General features: G+C 36.5%; 1 protein-coding gene and 1 long non-coding RNA gene across 3 annotated transcripts in view; one reads left to right on the forward strand and one right to left on the reverse strand.

The window, feature by feature from the left end:
- LOC117010657 overlaps nucleotides 1–11310 on the reverse strand; it is a 31135-nt gene extending 19825 nt beyond the window's left edge. Inside the window, exons 1-2 of the long non-coding RNA XR_004420727.1 lie at nucleotides 11028–11310; nucleotides 4607–4693 (exon numbers count right to left, since the gene is read on the reverse strand). This is a non-coding gene — a long non-coding RNA (uncharacterized LOC117010657). The remainder of the gene's footprint in view (nucleotides 1–4606; nucleotides 4694–11027) is intronic.
- PIK3R1 (phosphoinositide-3-kinase regulatory subunit 1) overlaps nucleotides 1–19385 on the forward strand; it is a 55231-nt gene extending 35846 nt beyond the window's left edge. The window contains exons 5-16 of one of the 2 annotated variants that reach the window (XM_033085453.1): nucleotides 436–567; nucleotides 1454–1655; nucleotides 1849–1928; nucleotides 11844–11946; nucleotides 12602–12700; nucleotides 12827–13007; nucleotides 13486–13611; nucleotides 14580–14722; nucleotides 14991–15167; nucleotides 15265–15333; nucleotides 17652–17822; nucleotides 18275–19385. In XM_033085453.1, the coding sequence (XP_032941344.1) occupies nucleotides 436–567; nucleotides 1454–1655; nucleotides 1849–1928; nucleotides 11844–11946; nucleotides 12602–12700; nucleotides 12827–13007; nucleotides 13486–13611; nucleotides 14580–14722; nucleotides 14991–15167; nucleotides 15265–15333; nucleotides 17652–17822; nucleotides 18275–18464 (1673 nt within the window). In that variant the 3' untranslated portion in view covers nucleotides 18465–19385. Of the gene's footprint in view, nucleotides 1–435; nucleotides 568–1453; nucleotides 1656–1848; nucleotides 1929–10236; nucleotides 10446–11843; nucleotides 11947–12601; nucleotides 12701–12826; nucleotides 13008–13485; nucleotides 13612–14579; nucleotides 14723–14990; nucleotides 15168–15264; nucleotides 15334–17651; nucleotides 17823–18274 lie in introns of those variants that run through there. The other variant, XM_033085454.2, reaches the window with a different exon arrangement.
- The last annotated feature ends 6273 nt before the right edge of the window (nucleotides 19386–25658 follow it).

Below are 25658 nucleotides of genomic sequence, written 5' to 3' on the forward strand. Positions count from 1 at the left end.
TGTTAATCAAACTTTCAGTCATAATAGAAGTAGCTCCCTGTAGAGAAGCTGCATTTGACTAAATCTTTGATTAGTACTTAGTTCTCACACAAAATATTTACACATAAAACACGGACCTGTTAAAAATATTCTGATGTTCCATAACATTGCTAAGATGCAGCAAGTCACTACTGTTACTCTGAGTTCAACCCTGAATTGTATGTGGCAGAAGGCCACACACAGTTATGGAAACCATTCGGTTCATCAGATGCCGAGGGACTGGGTATGGTATTGAGCTCTGTGTGTTCTTCATCTCAAAAACTTTTCTTGGTGTCTTACATTCTTATGAATTGCTCCCCATGAACCAGATGTAAGTTAGCAATTTTTGTTTTTTATGAGCTTGTATATTTTTTCCACTTTCTGAAGTCTAAATAGCATGTTGCTCTTTCCCTTTAGATGCCTCCTCATTAGATTTAGAGACATTTGATGTTAACACTTTATCAGATGCTCTCAAGAGGTATATCCTGGACCTGCCCAATCCCATCATTCCAGCAGCTGTTTACAGTGACATGATCTCTGTAGCTCAAGGTATGATTATTGCATTATTTCCAATATCAAACAAAAAGGTTTTTATTAGAATTCTGAATATCTGGTGGTTCGCATGTCACCCACAGAACAACAAAAATTCTACACAACCTGGCAGCATCTCAGAAGTCAAAAATATACCTTTACCCCTTTGAGTGAAAGCTATTATAGTTCAGATCTAGACATTATTCTGCATTATTTGGTTACTTATTTAGGTAAATGTAATGTAAAATATAAGGGATAACACAGTTCTCTTCATTTTAGTAACTAGAAATACTATAGAAGAACTGGGGGGAAAAATCAAGGACTTACTTGTATGCAGAAAGCTAATTTTTAACTTTTTATCAGTGCTGACAAAGTAAATGTATTAGAGGTCATGTAGTGCTGTGTTACATTGGGGTTGTGGATTATGAAGTGAGAAATACATGCATGTGAGATTCGTCATCTACAGTGGTCATTTCAAACAAGTACAGCTTACAGACCTTCAGCACATGGGCCAAGTATTCTGTTATATATCTCAGGACAGGATATTGTTACTGGTAACCTTCAAAGTTAGAACAGCACCTGTGAGACTTATCTAGAGCATCTCAGAATTACCCAATCATGTGTGACGCTAAACACAAGACAGACTTCTACCAGTACACTCTGACACATTGTGGTTTTTACCAAAATGCATATCTGTTTCCATTTGACTTTTAAATACTTGTTCTTTATTCTTCCCTGAGCATTTCACTTCTTTTAAAAGAAGAAAGAAATCTTTTGGCTCTAATTAAGGACAGAATTTTTTTTTTTCTCTAAAATTGGTGTTTCCAAAGCAGCCAAATATAGTTTCATTTTACTTTAATGTTCCTGTGCTGGTTTCAAGAACCATTTATCTGTTTGCTTGCAGAACTGCAGAGCGCAGAGGAATATGCTCAGTTGCTGAAGAAACTGATCAGATCTCCAAATATACCTCCCCAGTATTGGCTCACACTCCAGTATTTGCTTAAACATTTCCTCAGAGTTTGTCAAGCCTCCAGCAAAAATCTCTTGAATGCAAGATCTCTGGCTGAAATTTTCAGCCCTCTTCTTTTTAAATTCCAGATAGCAAGGTATGTGGGTCTTCTTTACCATATTTTGTACTATAAATATGAACTGGTTATATACAAAGTAAGATTAATTAAATAATCTTCTGACCTTATTTCTGATTGAGGGAATTATAGTAAATCCTTTCAATTGTTTCTAATAATTTAAAATAAAGTTTTGTATTTCTCCTAGTTCTTACTGCTAATCCATCTCTTGCAGCTCTGATAATACAGAACACCACATAAAAATCCTAGAGGTTTTAATCACAAGTGAATGGAATGAGAGACAGCCTGTACCAGGTAAAATATTTTTAATTTAAAATTATATGTTATCTTAAATATTAAAATTCAACTTAAGGGCAGTAAATGCTTGCGTTTTTCTATTTAAATCAAACTTAATGGAAAACAAAAGTGCAAAATTACAGAGCTAAGCAGAATTTATTTAGATGTTTTACAATGGTGTGCAATGTTTGTTCTATAAGAAATAGTCTTTTTCATTAAAATTATTTCAGTGACAATATTTGTATCGCCTTAGGACTCTTGTTCTCTTTCAGTAAACAGCAAATAGGATTTTGTATTTTTTAAGACCTATAAACCAATTGAATGCATATCATACAGTGGTAGAGGGGCTTTCTCGAATTTTTATTGAACTCTGAATTTACTCCCAGGCAAATTTTCTTAGACTTGCTATACCCTATGGAGACATTATTTACATATATGTTTATTTTAATCCAGATATGCAAAAAAATTATTTATCAATATCAATAAATAATGTAAAAAATATTAAGAGTCCATCCAGGAAAACTAGATCCTACTCGTATTGCTTCTGTAAGTTAACATCTAATAAGTCAACAAATAGTAAAGCACACCTCTAATTTATGCAAAATCCCTGGGTTTGAATCAAGTATTTGGTAGAAGCAAGGCAGAGTTGCTATCTATGTGCAAAGGAAATTATTAGTGCAGGAAACTTTACATATTAGCTGAAAGCAATTCCTTTCACAATTTATTAACAGAGAATGTCCTAACAAAGGAAAGGGTGAACAAAACATTGGACATCCTATATCTTTCCCATCTCTGTAGCCAAAGCACAAAATAAAGTTCTTGGCAGTAGGATTTGCAGGGTTGCTTAAGATCTGAAGAGCTAGAACACAGCAGAAATGTGCTTTATTTCCTGTATTTCAGGTAGGCATATTGTATAATCCTCTTCATCGGCTAATGAAGATTAATTTAAAATGGCTAAAATTTTTCGTCCTAATGCTCTGTTTGAAAGGCTTTTCTAATCTTGCCAGCTCTGTTAGTTAGGAAACTGTCCCTAACATTTTGCATACATCTGTTTTCAGCATTTGTTCAATTTTGGTGAAGTAGTTAAACAGGGGTTTCCAGAACTACTGTGTATTGTTATGCCTAATGCTTTGTAACCACTAGGAGAGTCCAAACTTACAGTATTTGTACTATTTTACCAAGAATCAGCAAATATATGCTAATTGTTAAAGAATTATTTTCTTTGTCACTTGTTACAAGCTTTAAAAAGCAAAACAGATCCTAATAGTCTAATGCTAATAGCACTTTTTATAGTTGCATGTTTGCAAATGCTTTGGAGTATGTAAATATATGTGTCTAGAAGCACTGGTTGGGAGGTTACAAAGGTAGGGTCAACAGTTCGTTCAGTTTCAAAGCAAGAATTTTATAAGTTGAATTTAAGAGATGACTCAGTTGCATATCTGCCTAACTTGCTTCATGTGAGGAAAGTATAAAAGTGAAAGGTGTTGATGTTAGAACTACTAATGAGGACTAGGAATCCAGTCATTTTGAGAGTGTCATTTGGGTGCTTGAAGAAATGCCATTGTATCCATCCAATTTATGTGATTTGACGCTACATTGATAATTATACTTGAATATCTTATTGTTTTTTAATATTAACTTCTGCATTAATTAATATAGCATGATGCAGTAGTTTACTTTGACAGTCCTACTAGGATTTTTCATGTGGTCTGTTACAAAAATAGAACTCCTTCCCTGTGCACTTCAAAGTCCATCATGTCTAGTAGAATGGTTTTTAGAACATTTGCACATGTACTAATATGCTGGAAAAAACACTCAGATACAAATTTTCAGGCTTTGTAGTGTCTGGTTAGCTAGTCTCTGCCATCAGGTCTGTAAAGATTTTGAATCATTTTCAAAAGTTGAATCTTAATAGAAAATTCTGTGAGTTTGCAGGATTAGGTCATGAGTCCATTTCCACACCAATATCATTCAGTGACCTGAACATCTGAAGCGGTCTGTTTTTATTGTTCTCATAGAACTATAGAAAACACTCTAAGATGTGTTTCTCAGAATCGTCATCTTTAAGATTATTGCTTTTAGAGGACTTATTTTCTATATAGACTGTTTAGATAGACTTAAATAAAAAGATCCAAATAAAATGCACCTTATTTGTCATGTAAGTATTTTGAGAATTACAGTCTTAAATAGAATTTTACACATGGAGGATTTGAGAGGTCTTAAGCTGAAACAATTTTACTTATTGAAAATAACCTCATGACAACTAAGTGATAACAGGAAAACCAGTGCTGCCAGTTTCTTCTCTTTTTCACAGGCTGGAGTGATGTCTTCCTTCCTTCTTAATTATTTTTGTTAAGATGAGAACATTCTGTCTAAAACAAGCTGTACATGAAGTTCTAGTGATATCTTATGCAGTATATAAATACATTAAATGTAGTGTTAAGAAATAGCCAATCTTAATAGCAAGTGGATCTTTGCACAGCTGTGGGGTTTTTTCCTTACCATATCACCCACTAATTATTCTTACCTGAAAACACTAGAAAGTAAGCAGCTGGACCTTATATCTTACTGTATTTTTAAATTAGGATCTTAAATTAGGCATCTTCAGTTGGACATCTTTTACCTAAAGTGATGCTTCTTGGATGTCGCAACACAAAAAGAACAGTTACTTAGTAGTAGACTATTACTTGACTTACCATGGAACAGTTGGATTGGAGCTTTTTGTCTGTTGTGGTGTTCATCAGCAAACTACTCCAGTTTGTGGATTTAAAAAGTGCTTAGTCCTACGTAAAAATACTGAAGTTAACAATACCTGTTAATAGAATCGTACATTTTTGTGTACCAGATGAAGACAAAGTAATGTTGCAGGAGAAATAAGGCTGGAAAAAATCAGATCAGTTTTCTGGTTCTTGTGTCATTGTTCAAGTTTGTTGGTAGGAGAGACAAAGGTGGTTTTGGTGGGCAAGGTAGGTGATTTTTGCATCCCATCTGAACATCCCAGCTTGATGTACAGCTGCACAGATTTTAAATTAAAGAGTACAAGTCTCTAAATGTGCCATCCAAAACAGTACTATTAGAAGGAAATGTCTTAATGGTACCAGATTTTAGCAAATAGTGCTGCTCAGAATCTTACACGTCATACAGACTTGTGAAGGTAAATAGTAGAAAACAGGCGATATCAGGCTATATTTATAGATATAGAAGACTGGGGTAGTTTTTCAGTTAATTGTCAAGGATCTTAAACGCTCCTGTTTTTTCTGTCTGGAGGTGGCCTGCCCTGGATGCAGATCCCAAAGCTGCCCACTGTAGGTGTAGTAAGTGCTCAGAGCAACAGGGTCTGTTTATCACTCATAGCTGTGAAGGCAGGCCACACAGAGAAAGTTGGGAGGTAATTTTGGGTGAAAAGTTTAGGGACATAGGGGTCGTTTCTGGAGCCTGGGTGTGTGAGAGTAATGTCTGTCTTAGGAAGGCAAGAGGAAGTGGGATGTGGTGAGAGAGCACGGGGATGTGTGGAGCTCGTGGCATTGCTGGTGAAGAGCAGAAGAGCTGCCTTGTATCAATGAATCAAAGCCTCCAATAGCCTGTGCACTGATTAGAGCTGTGCTGCTTTGTCTGGGCTGTCTATCCGAGTTTATCCCTGTTTCCCAGGCTTGTATGTAGCATTGTAAATAACAGCTCAGACTGAAATACTGCAGCCTGAAAAAGTAGTTCTCATTGCTCAGAACATCATAGCTCAGAATGAGTGAGGTAATAAGGCTGCTTTATATGTAACTGCTCACTTGTTGGGGAGGAGATGAAAGTCCAGACACTTTGCTTTTAGTTACAAAAGATACTCGGAAGAATGCTGGCATAACAGCTAGAGCAGGGCAGTGTAAAGGCTGATCCAATGTCTCCTGGAATTTGATTCCTCCTTAAAGACACCCGTGTTGCTACAGGCATCAGCCTGAGACCACAGTCCTGTTGATACTGTCCTGGGGACATAAAAAAATGTGTAGGAATGCTGTCCGTTGTCAGAACTTATCTGCACCATGTCACAGTCTTGGCTGGATTGCCAGCAGTGCCGAGCGTGGCTTGGAGCATGCGGAGGGCTGCGTGTGCCAGGGAGAGCCAGTGCGGTGCCCACGGCAGGGGAGACCGTGTGCATCCGTGTCCTACCCAGCAGAGGGCTCCCCTCCTAAGCTAATAAAAGGCTTTATCCCTGACCTCGTGGAAACCACTGTGCTTGGCTAACCACCTGCTTTGGAATGCTGTATCCTTGGCTTAAGTTTTGACACAAGCCAGTGCTTTATGTTTTTCAATATCTAATTGCAAGAATTTGATAAAAGTGGAACAATACATATGATGTTATTAGCATTTTTTTACAGATTGTTATGTCTGTGTGCAGGTATTTGTATGAGGGTATAAAACACGTGGAAGCACGTCAAACCTGACCAATTCTTTTCCTGCTTCAGTCATAATTTTTTAGAAAAAAAAAGTGCTATGTTAATAGAAGAACACACTGAGTATGACTGCAAGGAATATTAGGCTGCAAAATAAAATGGGCACCACTCAGGATTTTGAAATTTAGATGAAAAGACAAGACAGGGCAATATTTGGAAGTGCAGGTGTGTGCGTGCCCATATCTTTTTTGGACAAGACCCTTGTTCTCTCCTGGAGGATAATGAGGAACTCATTATCTCTGTGTAGGTATCTGTGCTTTTTTAATTGATAAAAAAGTTCAGTTTGGGTTGTTTTTTCTCCTTTCACTATATACATCTGTAATATGGTCCTACAAACCAGGAAATGTTCTCAATCCCTTCTGTAATTTTAACAGTAAAGAAGTGTATCAACTACAGTCTGAAACTAAATTAGTTCAGAAACATTGGTTTCCGTCTCCACTTGAAGTAGGCTGTACCTTCATGGCTCTGCTGCTTTAAATTATATTTAGAGCTGACAATTGTTCAGATATGCACAGCCTAAAACTAGGGAAGCAAGGGACTGTTATAGGTGAGGTTAATCAATCAAGTGCAAAACATGAAAAATGTACTGCAGATATTTGGGGTTTCATTATTAGGTGCAAGTGGTATTTCACAGCATAGGAAGATTTTGGTATGTGGAGTATTAAGGAGGCAAAAACTTTTCAATACTATTTGACTGCCTTAAGGAGCAACAAGAAGATCTTAAAGAAATTTTCTGTGTTTTTATTAGAAATTCTCACTGTTTGCAAGAGGTGTGAGGAAAATATTAATTCCCTTCTCTCCTCCTCTTAATGTGTCTGCTTCTCCTTTTACTTTGAATTTATTGCCTTGTAGAAGTTTAACTGGCGAAAAAAGTTAGCCTTTGTAGTCAGAGGGAAGTAGGCTCTTCAGTTGCTACTCTGTTCCTTTAGCAAGTTTGATCTCCACCAACACTAAGGCAAGGAAAATAGATTTGACCTAAGCTTCTCCCTCACTGTACAGCTTCTTTCCTCACCTGCCTGCCCAAGAAATGAACAATTCTGATATACTGGAAACCACCATGAATACAGACAGATGTTTTTCCTAATATTTTTAGTATATAGGAAATCGATAAAAAGTCTCACAGCCTCAGACTAAGGGTCTTGAAGGAGCACCACCTGTTTTTTTTTATCCAGCATGAGCATGTATGAGGTGATGCTGTGCTTGCAAGCACACTATTTTGCTTGCACAGAGCTGCTTCTAGAGATGCAGCTCTTTTCAAGGAAAATTTTTATTCTTTTTTTTTTCTTCTGCAGTTAGCCACTTCCTGTATTTGCTGTTCATGGTGCTTTTCTCATCTTCAATACTGCATGCAGCAGCCAGTGATAGGGACTATTTTAAGGCCGCTTACAATGGTCTTCTCATTTACTTAGATAAAATGAGAAAGTTAGCCCCTCATTGGCCACTTGTTAGCTGATGACAAGTTTTACTTTGAATCTGGCTCCCATCCCCCAACTGAAATCCCTGGCTCAGCAAATATTTGAACCTACCCAAGTTAATCATGAAACTGAGATCTTTATCTGAGAGAGACGTGCAAGCTACTGAGGGTGGTGGTTTCCTTTTTTTTTTTTTTTTTTTTCTTTTTTTCAGAGCGCTGAAGTCAGGTTCACTTTTTAATGATGAACCAGAGTAAGCGGATACCTTCTGCACAGCACAGAGGTTTAAGCAATTGAGATAGAAGGCTTGGATTTTCTCACTGCAAGTTACAACTCTTTTAGGGGGTTTTATGGAACATTGGTTGGAAAGCAGAGCAGTCTCTTTTTCTTCATTGCTTCAGAGAAGCTTCTTAGTAAATGGAGGTTTTAGGATTTGTTTTTAAGCAAGATTTTTGTAAGAGGAAACCAGTACTGGATTGTATCTTCGACTGTTTCACAAAGGTGATCATTTGCGATGCATAATTTACAAAGTAAGTGATTTTGAATTTCTGTGTTTCATCATCTTGGAAGTATTGTACTGTAACTGATTACCAGGTAGAGCTTTAAGAGTCTTTTAAGATATGTGAATTTAAATCAAGTACTTCAGTACCTCTCCAGGTTATATATGAAATGGGTAATAGCCTATGTGCCTCCTCTGTCTTTTCTTGCCTCCAGGCTAGGCTAGTCTGAGCTGAGCACTAACCTGATTATACAAGTTTGTTCAGTCCTAAATTTAGCCACCAGTGAAACTCTAGGGAAGTAATTTTTTCCTGAAAGTCTTTATTAATGGAATAAAAAATTTACTGATCCAATGAGACCTAAAAGCAGCAATGCAGTTTTTGTAAGAAATCTTTATAACTTAATTGAATAATTAGCTTGGCAAGTTAACTGTTTGGGTAACAGGTGGGCTAAACCTCTATGTTCAGTGCTTAGACTTGTGTCTGGGGTGATTTTAAGGATCCTATTTCACTTTGGAAATGGAAAGAATCTTTGGAGCATATCTACCTCAACAGGAAAGGGAGAGTCTACTTCAAAATGAAGCTTCTTAATGTACAAAGCAAATTAGCATGCATCTTTTTGTGTATGTTGGTACTCCAGACATGTTCTTGTTGATGCTTGTCTGTTCAGGGGCACAGACAGTGGAGGGAGTGAGAGGAGAGGGCAGGGGCAAAATATTTGGAAATCATATAAATTGTGTTAATTTTTTAAATGAATATTTGTGAGACAGAGCATATTTCAGCTGTTCCAGAATTTCTCATGGTGTAAGGCACAGATAGTGGCTACAGCAAATCTTTGTTGTAGTTATTTTTGGTCTCTGTTTTTCTCCCCCTATAGATTGTAGTAAGCATAAAGCATTCATATTGCTTACATAGCATTCTGCTCTGAAGTTAATAGCCTATTCTGTCCATGCTTATTCCAAGAGGTCAGAGAGAATTACAGTCAGTGATGGAGGCAGTTAAGATTGAATATTTCTAAATGGTTGGAAGGTGGTGCTGACATAAAGTCACGGGGCTAAGGACACACTGACACTCAGGAGACTCTTGATTTTAAAAACAATTAACTTGATAAATATATCAATGAGAATAGAAAAATGATGTGAAAAGGCAGACTAAATCTTATTGTATCCTCATAGCTTTATTATGTTGAGGAAAACCATTTTTTAAGATCTTGCTCACTTACGACTTTCTTCCATTATTTGAGTGAATCAGCTGAGTGTAAGATTACAATATTTGGTGTTTAGATTTCAAAATTAATTAATCTAGATTGATTTGAATTGTTTTATAACATAATAGTAATAGAGAAAGCCATCTCTGCGGTAAGCATGTGTTATATAGGAATATAAACTCTATTGGACCCATGTGCTCATAAAAATAGTAGAAATATGCAGGGTTTAGAAACATAATCCGTATTTCATTATGTGGCTATATGCATCTCTGTGTGTGTTTGTATAAAACATGTGTAATAGCTATATACACACACAGTCATGCTCTTCTCTAATGCTTCACTAACATGTGTAGTAGTTCTAGAATCCTTTTAAATCTTTCTGAATGGCAAACTTCAGCCATTCAAGCAGGAGAATGCACCTGAGATGTGACTGACCTGCTTTGAAAGGAGCTGCCCTGTGTGTGCGTGTGTGCTGTGTGCGCCTGTGTGTGTAAGAGCTACGTGCTGCAGCATATCAGCCTTTTGTCATCCTGCCAGGATTGGACTGTACCATGCTGCAAAATCAGGAAAATGAGCCAGGAACATGGGCAAGGAGAGCCGACTTGCTCCTTTTGTGTGTAATACTAGCTTTATATTGCAATTCTGCTAAATGTAGATTCTTCCCAAAACTGAAATTGTTATAAGATTAATGTAGAACAAAATGAGGAAGCAGGAGTGGTTTGGTGACATTATTTTGACATGATTGGCTGAGGATTATGATGTAATAGGTTACAGTGCAGCCCCTTATAGGTTTTAAAATGAATTCCAAGACACCATTACAAAGACAGCCTGACTCTTTTCTTGTATCTGAGCTTACTCAGTGAAACTCACACAAATGTACAATACTGTTTGGAATATGGAAGAACTGGATTTAGACTATCCTAAGACAGATATAAATTGTGGCACAGACTTGATGTTTTACATAGAAATGGATCCACCAGGTAAAACTGCAGTCTTATTATAGAAGACTTAATTAATTTTGGTCTTTTCTATAGCTGCTGAAAAATTCTTACTGGATATGTATAATTTCTTTACTTTATTATTGATGCAAATAGTTTTCCTTTTTTTCATAAATTATAATAAAATTGTGAATTAGTGCATGGTTGTAGTAATTGGAATCTTAGCATATTAAAATACCTGACTGCTTGATTGAATTTTTACTGAATTGACCTGTTTCTGTTTCAGTTTTATTATGTCAGATGTAGTTTTAGTCCTGCTATTTTATCATGTAAAAATTGTATTTCTTTTATTATTTTTTGCTGTCTCTGTTCCACACTGTGCCTAAAAGGAGATGCTGTAGTAACACTCATATTTCCTGAAACAGTGATTGCAAATCATTGACTTGGATTGTTTAAGGAAAAAACATTTCTAAAATCTAGCAATACTAATTGCTAGATGCCTGTTGTAGCATCATTTTTTCATATCACATGAAAGTATTGCACTATCCTGATATTCCTTGCAACTTTAAAAACATTGTCTTTTGAGCATGGTCATAATATACAGCACAAGAATTATGTACTTACTGGAGAACTGAAAGAGCTGAGTTGATAGTTGATTTTTAATCCTGATTCCAGTGTAGTCCCTCCGTTACTAAGTCAGTGCTGCAGTATCTTCTCTGGCACCCACTGGTGTACATATGCAGCTTTGACATTGAAAAAAAAAAGGTGGGGGTGGGGGGGATGTTTTTTAATCAGTCCTGGCATTTGGAACACAATTTATTCTGTAGAATACTAAGATTAACACAAGGGATATTTGGATCACAGATGGGTTTCTTAAACTGTTGGGCTTGGTTTTTTTTATTTTTTTGCAAATCATTAAACAGTATGCCAAGGATCACAAAACCCTGATTCTTCTTCAAATAATACTGTATTACTATGGGTTTGCATCTTTTATTACTCTGCTTCTAGGTAAGAAAACAGGAAAATTTTCTAAGTTCATTACATAGGAGGATAGAAAAAAGTGGCATGTTTTATTACTTGTGTTCGCCCAAAGATGGTGAAAGAAGGTAAAAGAAAAACTTCAGATTTTTTTTCTCAAATGCTTTCTTCACAGGGGCAGGAGTTGAGTATGGTGTTGTATTTTCCTTAAAATATATTATTGCAAGATAACATAATTTTTTTAAACAGTACAACTTCCTTTTGAATTTTTCTTTTCAAATTTCTTAATTCCTACAGTGTCTTTTAGACCCTGTTAATGATGGACAACTCTATTTGGCAACCAGTTCTTTTTTTTAACGCACTCTTAGGATTACAAAGTTTATGTACAAATGTGTAATTTTAAGGAATATATGGTCATATTTTCAGTGAGTTACAACTTTTCTTCCCCCCTTTCATTTGCAGCACTGCCTCCTAAGCCACCGAAACCTAATAGCGTAACTAACAATAGCATGAATAACAACATGTCATTACAAGACGCAGAGTGGTACTGGGGGGATATCTCAAGGTAAATCACCTCAAGACATGTATTTCTTATGTTTGGCTTTGTGCTACTCTTGCTGTGCCAATCTGTGTATATGTATTATGCTTTGAGTGTAAATTCACAACTGTAAGAGCAATTTTATTATAGCTTTCACCACAAACATATTACAGTTGGTTTTATTCCAAATATGATTAAAAAGCTATGACTTAGAATGTAGTACACAAAATGATTGTTCCATTACTTTAAGACTTCTATGAAATGCTATCATGAAAAGATAGCACTAAGAAAGAATTTTGTTCTTGTCTTTCATTCAGAGCCTCGGCTGTAGGCACAATGGTCAGCAAGTCAGACTAACAAGTGCCATATATTAGCAATATTTTTATCTGTACTATATATAGGTATACTAGACCAGTACTGTCTGCTCCAATTGCATAGGCTTGTATGAACAAGCAGAAAGAGCTTTGCATGAATAATAATTTTGTCCAGTAGTGAGAGCAAAGAGTATGCCATTTTTTATCCCACTTAAATAAGGTATAATGTAGTTGTGTTAATATGGAGACATAGAAGGCTTCTAAAACACACTTATTTCAAAACATTTGAATTTTAATTTAGAGCACTGTGGAAGAATAAGTGTGTAAGAACTAATTGTAATGATTGGTTACTTTTGCTTTCATTTTAGAGAAGAAGTAAATGAGAAACTTCGAGACACAGCTGATGGTACCTTTTTGGTACGAGATGCTTCAACCAAAATGCATGGGGACTACACACTGACACTGAGGTAAGATTGGTTACACTGGGTCTGTAATACTTGATAGTAAAATGCAATAACTGCGCTTAATGCAGAGTATTCTTAAGGAAATAGTACTTGAAGCATGCCTAACTTTTCAGTATACTTTATTTGCAGGAAAGGAGGAAATAACAAGTTAATCAAAATTTTTCACCGAGATGGAAAATATGGCTTTTCTGACCCATTAACGTTCAACTCTGTGGTCGAGCTAATAAACCACTACCGGAATGAATCTCTAGCCCAGTATAATCCTAAACTGGATGTGAAATTACTCTATCCAGTATCTAAGTACCAGCAGGTAATTTGGTTTATTTTCTTCATGTTTCACTTAAATATGGAGAAATTATTGCAGAACTTGCAGAACATGAACTTCAGCTCTGTTAATGTTTGAAAAAATCAAGTGGGTACAAAACTTGATATTTTTGTTTAAAACCAACTTCAAACAAAAACCCAAAATTTTACATGCATTGCATGTAAATATTTAAAACTTTAAATATTGCAGACACACAGTGAGAAAATAAACATTGTAATTATTATCCCACTCAATGGTGAAATATGTAATTTTCAGTATAAAGCTAAACACTTGCAATGCAAAATTCCTTTTTGTCATTAATTTCTCATTTGCATATTATGCATTTAGTGTATCTCCATATTGGTGAAAGAGGAATCACATTTCCATGTAATTATCTAAGCATTTCTAAACAGTTTTATTCAGAAAAGCTGTGCAATACGATTGTCTCCTTACAGAATGTCTTTCTTCCTGTTTATAATTCCAGGATCAAGTTGTAAAAGAGGATAGCATTGAAGCAGTAGGAAAGAAATTGCATGAATATAATACCCAGTTCCAAGAAAAAAGCAGAGAATATGACAGGCTCTATGAAGACTACACAAGAACATCTCAGGTGAGCTAGATTTGAACCAAAGGAAGAATGGCAGACTTTGTAGATTTTAAAGAATATTATTGTGAATTCATACTGTCATCTTCCTACTCTTCTCTTCCACCACCACTGCACTGCCCTGATGAGCTTGCTTGCACCAGTGCAATTGCTTACTCATGTTTGAGCAGCCACCACCTGTAAACTAAGCCACCCTCTGCCCAAGTCTGACAGCTCTATCAAAAGCAAGTACATAACTGGCTTGATTTACCACCACTTCTGCATACTGATCTCATCAAGCTGAATTACTGTTTTCAAGGCACATTTGCAGGGAAACATTGCATTTTATTATGAGTTTTTGAAGGGTCTGGTTTACCTATGCAGAATAAAGAAATGACATGTGTAGACAAAATGCAGGAATGAAAAGTTGCCTCTTTCAGCTTAATCAATTTTAGCCATGCCTTGAAGTGTCACTGAATTAGTCCAGTTTTACAGACTCAGAATCAAGACTGCAGAAAATATGCCTAAAAAGAATTGAAGAAAATTGGAGAGTTGCTGCCAACTTGAACTAATGACTTAAGACTTGGTTACCAGCTAGGTATGTAGGGGCAGGAGGGTAAACTAGATAATCTCCTGAGAGCTGTCAAGGCCACCTTCATTTCAGAAAGCCAGGTGTGCCTCTAAGGACTTAAGTTTATACAAACGGCAACGTGCACTGCCATAAAGTTCTAAGCATCAATTTATTTATGCAAAGTAAAGATTGTAATTGATTCTTTTTTAGCAGCTCTATTTCTTGAGAAAACTCATCATGGAAATCTTATCATGGTAGCCTTTTGCACAAACCTGTTGTCTCTATGCCATGAAGTTCAGCAGACAGAATACATTTTGTTGAAAAGATATTCTTCTACAATATACTGAAGTGTTTCTGTGATACAAGCCAATAAATCTTCCCCTTTATCTGATAACAACTGTAATAACAATTATTTTATTTTCAGGAAATTCAAATGAAAAGAACAGCCATTGAGGCATTTAATGAAACAATAAAAATATTTGAAGAGCAGTGCCAAACACAAGAAAGATACAGTAAGGAATACATTGAAAAATTTAAACGAGAAGGAAATGACAAAGAAATACAAAGGTCAGTATTTGATTTTGCATATCAAATTGTATGATTTTTGAAAAAACAAACAATGCCAAGTATAGGTCTGCCTAAAACTGAATCAGGATGACAAGTTTGAAATTGTTCAATTGTAAGCAAAGAAGCCTCAAATAGGGTAGATGTGAACTGGCAAAATATATAACTATATCTAGAGAAATAATCTATTAGGTGTCTACACCTCTAAATAGCAGACTGTAAAGTTATGAATAAGAAATCAGAGTGTAACCTAACACATTTTTCCATCTAGAATCATGCACAACTATGAAAAACTGAAGTCTCGGATAAGTGAAATTGTGGACAGCAGGCGTAGATTAGAAGAAGACCTAAAAAAGCAAGCAGCTGAATATAGAGAGATAGACAAGCGTATGAACAGCATTAAACCAGACCTCATACAGCTGAGGAAGACAAGAGATCAGTATTTGATGTGAGTATCATTAATTACAAATTTTAAGTTGTTTGGTTTTTTAATGGTGTCCAACTTTTGTGACTAAAAATCAATTTCATTTGCAATTATTGTCCAGGTGGCTGACTCAAAAAGGTGTTCGCCAAAAGAAGCTAAATGAATGGCTTGGAAATGAAAATGCAGAAGAGTAAGTATGGAAAGATTTAGATATTTCTGGGGTTTCAAATCACCTGAATACAAAAGTGAGATAAAGCATATTTAAGTCTTGGACCTCACAGAGGGAATCTCGAGCCTAGATCTTCAGTAACGTGTTAAGACATGACAGCCTACATAATGCAAGTATTAGAAAGGATGCTGTCTCACCCTCTACTCTCCTCCTTTCTTCAGTGAAGTGCATATTCAAGTTACTGTAGCAAAGCACTGAAATGTAACCTATGTCTTTTTTCTTGCAAGAAAAATTGAGTTCATAAGCAATCTGTATTTTAGAGAGATGTCATAAAGCTGGATAAGTTGTTCAGAAAGTCTCTTAGGAATGAGAAGTCTTTTTCCAAATCTGAACTGTGAGCACCATTATGTTGTCCAGTATAGGGGTACCCACATCATTTTCTCACATTGTTGTTGGAGATGATCAATTTCTATGTGCTGAGGAATATTCTCTGGTTTTGTGGTCTGTTTTATTTTTCTGGAAAATGGCAAGGTAATATTCTATCATTTTAAACAGTTTCGTTTACTGTAGGTTCTTACAGAGGCTAGGCTGATGAGTACATTTAAATTCTTTCTTGGGAAAAAAGGCAAAAAAGTGCTTGGCTTATGTAAACATAGACCAAATTTAAACAAAAGCAAGATGCAAAATAATATGGGAAGCAGAGTAACAGTGAAAAACGAACAAACAGAAAAATCAAAATTGTCTCAGAAGTATTTGTATCAACATTTTCTGCCTATGTAGTTTCTTGTGCATCCCTTTTATGCTGCCTGGTTGAATATACAATGAAAGCAGCTGACTGACAATACTGTAGTGCATTCTGCCTTGCATTCTGGCCTTGTCCACATCTATTTTAATTTGTCTTGGTTTATTGAGTCTCCTGCTGTTATCCTGGAAATTGTGCTTATCGCTGTGGTAGAAGGAGGAGATAAAAATGACATACACATTTTAAAGCCATGTTGTTTTCTCAGTCTTAGCGCAATTCAAAGATGAGATGTAAAATATGTAGGGCACCTGTTCTCACTAGTGTTCTTATCACTTAAACAGTAGACAACATTGTGGGTTTAGTGTAGCATCAAAATAGTAAGTGAAACTGTTTTAAAAAAATCTTCATTTTCTCTCACTCTGATACTCCTTGCTAACAAGTCTAATAGCTGCTGAAAAATTAAACTTTTAGAATATGGCTTTTCTTCTGAAGTTGTATTCTTCTGAAATTATATTGCAGAAAAATATCCCCCAGTATAATAAGCAGGATGCAAAACAAGAATTGCTTTCTCTGGATGCTGCTTAAAAACAGAGCCATTACTGAATATATATGAATGCCATGCAAGTCAAAAGAGTGATGGGATAAGGGACCTGGAGATAGTGTTATCTGAAACAAAACACCCCATTCTCATTATGAAAAATAGAATTCTGTGTGTAATTGCTGATTTCTGTAGACTACTTTGCGAATCTTCAGAAAGACAGAACCATGGATGAGTGAGAAGTCATCTTTTCTTAGACTAAGGAATACTAATTAAAAGCCTATTACATAGAGAAAAAATGCATTAGCCTAACACAGACTTACTGCAAGCTGAGCAGGAAAGGCAGGGTCAACCAGTATAGGATTTATGGGATTGGGGAGCTCTGAAACTGCAGAATTCCAAAGTGATATTCACACAGCTGAACCAGATGTTTCTTTTTTTGTGGTGGGCTTTAGCTCAGAGGATTTTCTGTAACTCTGAATCAACTTTATAATTGGTGGCTGATTTAGTAGAGAAGCATGTATTGCATGCTATTTTCATAATCTGCTTATAAGGAGAGAGGGATAGAGAGAGAGAGAGAGCACTGTTCTATTGCACCTTTTTCACAAAGCCATTCCCCTATAAATAATTAATCTGTCTCCCTGTGCAACTGCTCGGAGATTCTCCAAGCAGCAGCTGTAGTTGATACATTGCATAATTTTTCATTGCTGACCAAGTGTTCTGATCTTTAGAAACGAAGCTGACTCAGAGGGTACTGATTTTGTTGGGCTTTCTATTTACCAAAGCAGTAAGCCATGGCAGAAGTACTGAAGTGCTCACGGCATATTCTGAAAAATAAAACATCATCTTTTTATAGTCTTCTTAAAATTTATGTGTGTTCTTCAAAGAAACAAGAAACAAAGCTTATCTTTTACTTTTATCTAGTGGTTTAAATAGTGCAGTATTACTTCGTTTAAATCCCTAATTTTACCAAGGAGGCCTCCTGTACCACAGAATAAAGACTACATAATTAGTGGATTTTGTTCTGTGTTTCACAAACACATTTTTTCTTTTTGACAGCCAATACTCAATGGTAGAAGATGATGAGGACTTGCCCCATCATGATGAGAGAACATGGAATGTGGGAAATATCAACAGAAGCCAAGCCGAAAATCTGCTACGGGGAAAACGAGATGGAACATTCCTTGTTCGAGAAAGCAGCAAACAAGGCTGCTATGCCTGCTCTGTTGTGTATGTACCCTAACTTGCGAATGATCTAACCAACATGTGAGGGGCTACCTTCAGCTGGGAGCAGATAGACACTTGCATGTGTACAATTCCTCTTGGACCTTTAGGCTTAGAAGCAGGTCAAGGAGTCCTGAGGCCATTCTTACTGCTGCTCCACTTCCTTCATGGCTCCAACCTGTGCCACTCCCACAGAGGAGTCTCACTCGGAAAGGGAACCAAAACATGTGTGCACTCCATTCTGTGCAGCTACTAAGTTCTGCCTATCTCCTGCCCCCCTAAGCTAGGATGACATTCACAAATTTGGACTAAACAGGTTTTTACCATTATCCCACTGTAGAACAAAGGAATTTTGTGTACTGACTAGCATCTTAAGATGTATTGCTAGTACCTTATTTTCTGTCTTAATTTTACTGTTGTCATAAACTAAAAATTGGTTGGTTTTGTTTTTCTTTTAGGGTGGATGGCGAAGTAAAGCACTGTGTGATAAACAAAACACCTACTGGGTATGGATTTGCAGAGCCATATAACTTGTACAACTCGCTCAAAGAACTGGTGCTACATTACCAACATACATCACTTGTGCAGCACAATGATTCTCTCAATGTCACACTAGCCTACCCAGTATATGCACAGCAGAGGCGATGAAGATCTTTAGTACTCTGGGTTGTTTGTTGGTTTTTTTTAAAAAATGATTTAGCAACATTGAGGCCTCTGGAGAGAAAAAGGCTCCTTTCAACTTTACTCAAGAATTTGCAGTATCAAAGCTATCTGTCTTCAGATGGGACTAGAGATTTCCTTCACAACTGCAGTGGAAAAGATCACAGTGTTTTGCTGTGAATGTATGTTTGTAATCTGAAGTACTTTTTTTTTTTTGTAATTATAAAAGAAAAACACAAGAGAAAAATCCAAACCTGATCTCCCTGCAGGGACATAGAGGCCTTTAAGCATGGTGCTTGTTTATGACCACTTCTGAAGCTTTACCAACTAGAACATTGGATTATCCAGACAAGGTATAAGAGGTCTGTGTCTTTCAGTTATTGGAATTTTGTGGTCACAATCTGACTTGGAATGGTGTTGCTGCACTCAGTGGATCCAGACATACAGCATCGTGGTTCTGTTTTGGTTTCTGGTGAATGATATGTAGCAGAGTGGCACTTTCATTTCTAAGGGACACTTTAAAAGGACTTCAGTTACAGTATGTTGTTCAGAGTAATTGTAATAGCAAAGTGCCAGGAAGTGTTTTGTTTAGATGATTAAAAATCCTGTTTTAAGAATATATTTAAGAGTGAAGAAAACAGGATTTTCAATGGCATACAGTGTATAATAATGTACATAGTACTGGATGACTAACTGTCATTGATGGAAAACTGTCAATACCAAACTGCTTTGTTTTTTCCTTTTCTGTTCGCTGAAAGCTGAATTTTTAGATTATGCTATGCAATACTTGATTTTCTTTAGGCTGTAGTCTTCTCTCAAGCATATCTACAGATTAGGCTTGGTTTTTTAGGATTTTTTTGTCTTCTTTTTTATTTCTTTTGCCTGAGGATATTTTTTCTGATGATTATTTTTTGTTAATAATTTTCTTGCTGTGTTTTTGGGGTTTTTTTGCTTGTTTTGTTTTGTTGTTTTTTTAAATTTTGTTTTGTTTTGTTTTGTTTTGTTTTAATGTACAGGGAGCCAGCAAGAGTTGGCTTGAGAATTAAAACTATGAAATATTTTACAATTTTCGCTATATAGAATATTGAGCTACTAGCTCGAGGTTTTAAAAGTTAGTAAATTTTTTTTGACTAAATATTTTGTTGGGCAGTGCCTGATAAGCTTCAAAGCTGCTTAATTCAATAAAAAATATATGAACATTACAAAATATCACTGAGTCCAACAATACTGTTTCAGAGATATCTTTAGAATACGGTACCATGCTACGTTTGCTTCTTGAAGCATTTTGAACTTCTATCATGATTGTCTTTTTATATGGAAGACAAGAAAAATAGTGTATCCTTTGATAGTGACTGCAGAAAAAAATGGGGATATTTTGCTACTGCAGTTTAGAGTGTAGGTAGTTTGGATCTCAGAATGAATCCACCCTCACAGTAAATAAATGACTTCTTGACCTCCTGTGACAGAATTTTTGTCAGCCTGTAAAGGTATTTTCATTTCACATGAAGGAAGTTTCTCTAATCTGTTGCCTAGGTTTGTTTTTTGTATTAGTATTGTGGGAAAAAAAAAGTTTCCACCTCTACTGAGAATATTTGGATATAATATAGAACTAATTAAGACTTGAAAATGATTAGGCTATGATAAGTATTTTCAAAAGTCTGTAGCCTGAGGCAGTATCAAAGTGAACACTTCCATAATTTCAGGGCACCAGAGACTTTCAAAATCATTGCTCTGTTAAAGGAAACAAATCTCACTAAAAAAGTTACCCATAACCCTGGGGTAGTTCACTGTCAATGGTTTGCAATGGTTATTTATTACCCTGACCACTGAGGAAATTCACATGTTGCAAATCAATGAAGTAATGGAATTCAGAGAAATCTTGGAAAAGATTTGACTAAGTGAACGTATGAAATTATTCTTCCCCCAAGATGCAAAAGATAAGATCTATTACTATCAACGAGAGTTGCACACACAATCAAAAGAGTGAGCCCATGAAGTTCTCTCATAATAGCTCTGCTTAGAGATCCTGGTTTTTTATTTCAAAGTACGCAATTCTTTATAAGCTATTGGAAATAATAATAAGAAATTTGTCAGTCTCCAATAATCTTTATATTACCTTTTCTTTTTTAGATTGTCATTGTTACTTCAGTTCTGAGGCTGTAAGGCTCAGATTTTATTTTGACTTTGTTGTCTTTTCTTTCTTTCTTCTTTTTTATGTTTTTTTGTGGATTGTCTTTGCTTTCCTATTGGTGTATTTTCTTACTAGAATTTGTATCAGAAACAAGATTCAACAAATATTGTTTCATGATAGTCATCACTTAGAAAATTATTCTGAACATTTTTCCTGAATAGAAGTTTAGTCTTCATGCCTTCCCTTCTTCATTCCACATTTTTTTCAGGCCTGTAGGACCATGTGAATCTTTTATACTGATAACTGGTTTATATGAAAAACACCAACAATTACTCTAGCATGCCAGTTATGCTACTGGGCTTGAAGTTACAGATCAGTTCAATATACAGCAGTTTAACACTTAACAGCAATCCAAGATATTCTTCGGACATATATTAATTTCTGAATGTTAAATATTTTAAGAGTAAAGTCGCATTTTTTTTCTGTAGGCAAAATATATGTAATCTGAATTGATGTTTCACGTAGCGTTTGTCAAGAAATTTTATCATAGTCAAAGCATTTGGATCTAATTTTCCTCATATTAAGAAAACCCCTGCTATGTCAGTGGGCCATATCCTTAGCATGCTCAGCCCAGTATGGAATATAATTTGTTCCTGTGTGCTGTGCAACTTCTCTTTGTGTGTGGCTGTAGCAGAAAAAAAAAATAGTGTGTGTGCAGATTTGATACTTGCTTTTCTTGCACAAGCAACAATGAGAAATAAGCACTATGTTATAAGGATGAGTGCTTAGGGCTTCTTAAGGGGATGTTCTGCCTACACAGGGTCTGTGCAATTTGCAGGGATCATTTACGCCCTCAAATTGGCATGAGTGGGTTTTCTTTGGTACTTACATATTGTGTGGCCTCTGCATTTCTCTCCCTCCTTAATGCACAGAGCTAAGTCCTGCCAAAGGCCCTATTCACTGCAGAGTTGTTTGTCTTTAATGTACCATATTGTTCACTCCAGTTTTGATTTGATCTCAGACTACTATATACAGAAAAAAAAGCATGGGGATATAACTGAAGAAACACAGTGTTTTTCTGTATTTCTATTGATGCTTTTTTTTTTTTCTAATATAATTCATGGACAGGCTTTGTTCTGTTACTTTTTTTTTTCCTTGGTTGGGGAACTTTTTATTTTAAATCCCTGAGTTATGCTGCACTGCAGCATCACTTTCGCAAGGCCTTTGAAAGGCATGAGACACAGCAAAGAGAACCAAAACTCACAAGCAAAATTAAGAGTTTCTGATTTAAGTTGAAATATGAATTTGCAAGTTGGGGATGTGTATCTGTGCATACTTGTACACACTTGCTGTGTTTATGTATGAACAGTTCCCAATATAGATGCATTTTCACAGAACATGGTCATTTTGCTGAGTTTAATAAAGTGATATCATTAACTTTGTTTAAAGACGCACACATGCACACTAGACCTTTGTGAGTGCAGCATGTTTCCAGATACAGTTAGAAAACTGAGTTTCTGTGTTGTTGGGTAGTTTCTTTAAAAAAAAAAAAAAAAAAAAGCTTGTCTGTATGGTTCTGTTATGTTGTCAAGCAATCTGTAAAACCAAATCTTCAGATTTTCTATTTGGTGTCAGCTGTTCTGTAGTGACAAAATGGCTTCGTCTTGTAATTGGCAATGAAATAATAATGCTTGGGAAAACATTCAGATGCTTATAATGGGGAAAACTGCCGATTTTCACACAGTGCTTTTGCTATGCATGGTATTAAGTTGGGAAAGTGAATCCTGATTCTGTTTTCTTCAGGGTCACTTTAGAAATGGGCAGCTCAGAGCATAATGCCTCCCTTGGGACAAGGTTATAAAGTGCAACATTTTATGTAGAATCATGTGCTGTTTACTGCAGTTGAGACTAAACTGTAGGAGTTGGTTAAGGTTACATTGCACTTGTCCTGATGAGATTGCATTAGCTGCCCAAGATGCTGCTATTTTTTTTTTTAATTCTTGTTTTTTGAAAATAAAGCTCTGTTCTGTTACATGTCTTTAAAACATTAAGATTACTTTGTTTTAAAATTGTCTTGAGGAGGTGGAGGGTAAAGCAGATTGTAAATTGCCTTTACAAGGCAAAAGTGAAAACATGCCTCCTTAAAATTTTGTTCAAGCTGTAGAGTTGATGGAGCTGTGTCTTGTTTTTGAGTTGCTTTAAAAATTGTAATAAGTCTTCAAGCAGAATAAAGGTTGTTTTGAAACTGCAGTTCAGTTGTTGAGGCTTCAGTAAGGACTGTGATGCCTACTTTCCAGCATCCTTGCCTAACTCTTCCTGTCTCTATGTGGCCTTCTTTGAAAATGATACCCAAATGCTCTTATTATTAGAGAAACTAGGAAGCAAATAGTTTCAGCTGACTCACAGCCATTTTGTGTCTTGAATTGAATGAGGTAGTTGAGTACCTCCAAAATAATCTCATGTCAAACAGTGACAAAATGACTGTTTTGCTCATCTCATACTATTGCCAAAACAGTACAATACTCATGATCTGTTATCTGCCTCTTGCAGTGCAGAAGTGCAGGCAAAGTTATGGTTTTCTGAAAAGAGTGTGAACTTTTTCACTGGTTTCCATGAAGCTGGCCTGTGAACTTTTACTACTAAAAGTCATTTTCCAGTTTCTTGTCAGCATCTAATTGTGAAAATCAGCTTAAGACTGAAGAAGAGGGGGGAAGTATGGTGGGGAGGGAACTGGGTAAGGCCAATTGTGAACACTGTTTGCCTCCACTCATTATTGGTATATGGTATCTGACTTCTTTGAGCTCATTCATATCTTGCTGCAAGAGAGGTCCTCTGGGGAAGTCAGCCAGCTACTCTGGAAGAAGAAAGAGATTCCTATTCCCATCTGTCCAAGGTTTCCATTCTAAAATGTGCTTACATATTGCTCACACTAATGTGGAAGTACCCTGGACTGAGATAGTCAGAACAGACTTGAACAATTTTTAACAACCACAGTATTGTCACTGGCCCTTAGAGATTCTTATAATAAACTTAGACTAAGGACTATTACTGTATTTTTAGCCTGCTTAATAGCAAGTGGGGCTAGATCTCCAATGCTTGCATCTGTTGCAGTTTTTCTTGGAAGGCTGATTCTTTTATACTGACACTGAGTTTATCTCACTCCTGCCCCCTGAATTGATGTTGGGGACCACAAAGGTTTCTGCAGCCACAGAATCATCATTGAAAAATAAGGCGAGCTAGGTGATGAATCATGTATAATCATCATCTGTTGGAGAGAAATTTAGACTAATGGATCATAATCCAGAAAAATCTATGGACTGGCAAATTTCTTGCGAGTATCATACATTGTATAGAAATCACTCTTGGCAGACCAGAAAAGTAGATTGCAAAAATGCCATTCTATTTTTACTGTCTGCAGACAAACACTCCCCCACTTTCCCCCTCTGCTCTCTTGCTAAACTTTGACGGTCACAGAATCATAGGGAAAACTGCTTAAATCTATCTTTGTGCCTATACAAGTGGGTGTGATATTTTTAAAGGCTTGGGAATGCTCATGGGTTGGGATTCTTTCTCCCAGACTCGTGCATAGTTGTGTGCAAGTAATTTCACACAGATCCCTTTTTCTGAGCTGTGAAGCCAAAAAGAGGAGGAAAAGTTTTGAAACTCACTGTTCCCATTTCTATGGCTCTGCATGGACCAAGAGGTGCTCTCAGGGCTGCAGCTGGGCACAGAAGGGCAGGGGCAAGAATAGCAGCCCTGGGCCACCTATCACTGCCCACAATGGCCCTCCCAGCCCTTATGGGGGAAGAGCTGTTCTTGTTCATATGAGGACTCTTTTGAGATGACTGCCATTAGGATACACCTAGCATTTACAACAGGGGCTCCATTCCCTCAATTAAAGAGTGCAGACTGAGGAAACAGCAAACAGCAGAGACTTGCCAGCATCCCTGACTGGAAAGAAAGCTAAAAATAAGTGGTTTTACTTTCCCTGCAGGACAGCTTGCGGGGGAGGGAGGTCAGACATGCTTCCAGACAGACGTGGGCTGTGCAAGAGGCATTCCTATTGCCTTCCCTATTGCCTCTGGTACAACAAAAGACAGGAACTGTGGGAATACCGCATGGTTCTGGTGTTTCCCTTTAAATCCCTTTGAGGACTTATATCCTCGAATATATAGACCACCAAAAAGAGAAATTCTGTTGGGACTTTCTAGACAAACAGATATTAATTGATCAGCTACTATTTAAACTTTGGATAATCTTTGTAGGAACAAGCCTTTTGACCTCTGATCAAGCAATCAACCAGAAATGCCCTTCTTTGAAAAAGCGAGGTTTTATCCATGGCTATTCCAGCACTTGTTTTCTGCCAGAATGGCATTGCAAGGACACCACTTTTGCCATTCTGTCCTCTATGAAAAAATTACCTTTGCATACTAAAAATGGAGACATTTAGGGCTACTGATTTAAATGTGCAAATATTGACAGGAGTAAAATATAACAGGGAGCACACAAAAGGATCTAAAACCTACCATTCTCAGGTCTTTGTACAAAAAATATTGACAAAACTGGACATGAATATAGTTACAGTAATTTCACGATTATAAGCCACACCTGATTATAAGCCGCGCTTCCGGGTCTTGGCAACTTTTCGTTCTTTGTCCATATATAAGCCGCACCTGATTATACGCCGCACTTCCAGGTTCGGACCAAAATTTTAGTCAAAATGGTGCGGCTTATAATGGTGAATTTACTATAATTCAGATGATGATTTTGCTGTCGTGTATCTGGTATTCCTAACTCATTGGAAGACCATAGCCTGGGAAGAAAGAAAATGAATTCATACCTGAGAGCATTTCATTCTCTATAAATGTTTGTTTTTCACATGGTTTGCTTCTCGCCCCCACCGAATCTTGTGCTTGTTATAAAACAAATATTGCTGGATTTTTCGCATTTTTTTTTTCATGTTGAAACTGGTGGAAGTCCTTCAGCAGTCATCCATAGGGTGTTAGGTAAAACAGACACACTGAGAGTCAATGTTTGGACTCAATTCCACA

This window comes from Catharus ustulatus, chromosome Z, assembly GCF_009819885.2.
Source record: "Catharus ustulatus isolate bCatUst1 chromosome Z, bCatUst1.pri.v2, whole genome shotgun sequence".
Taxonomy (NCBI): Eukaryota; Metazoa; Chordata; class Aves; order Passeriformes; family Turdidae; genus Catharus; species Catharus ustulatus.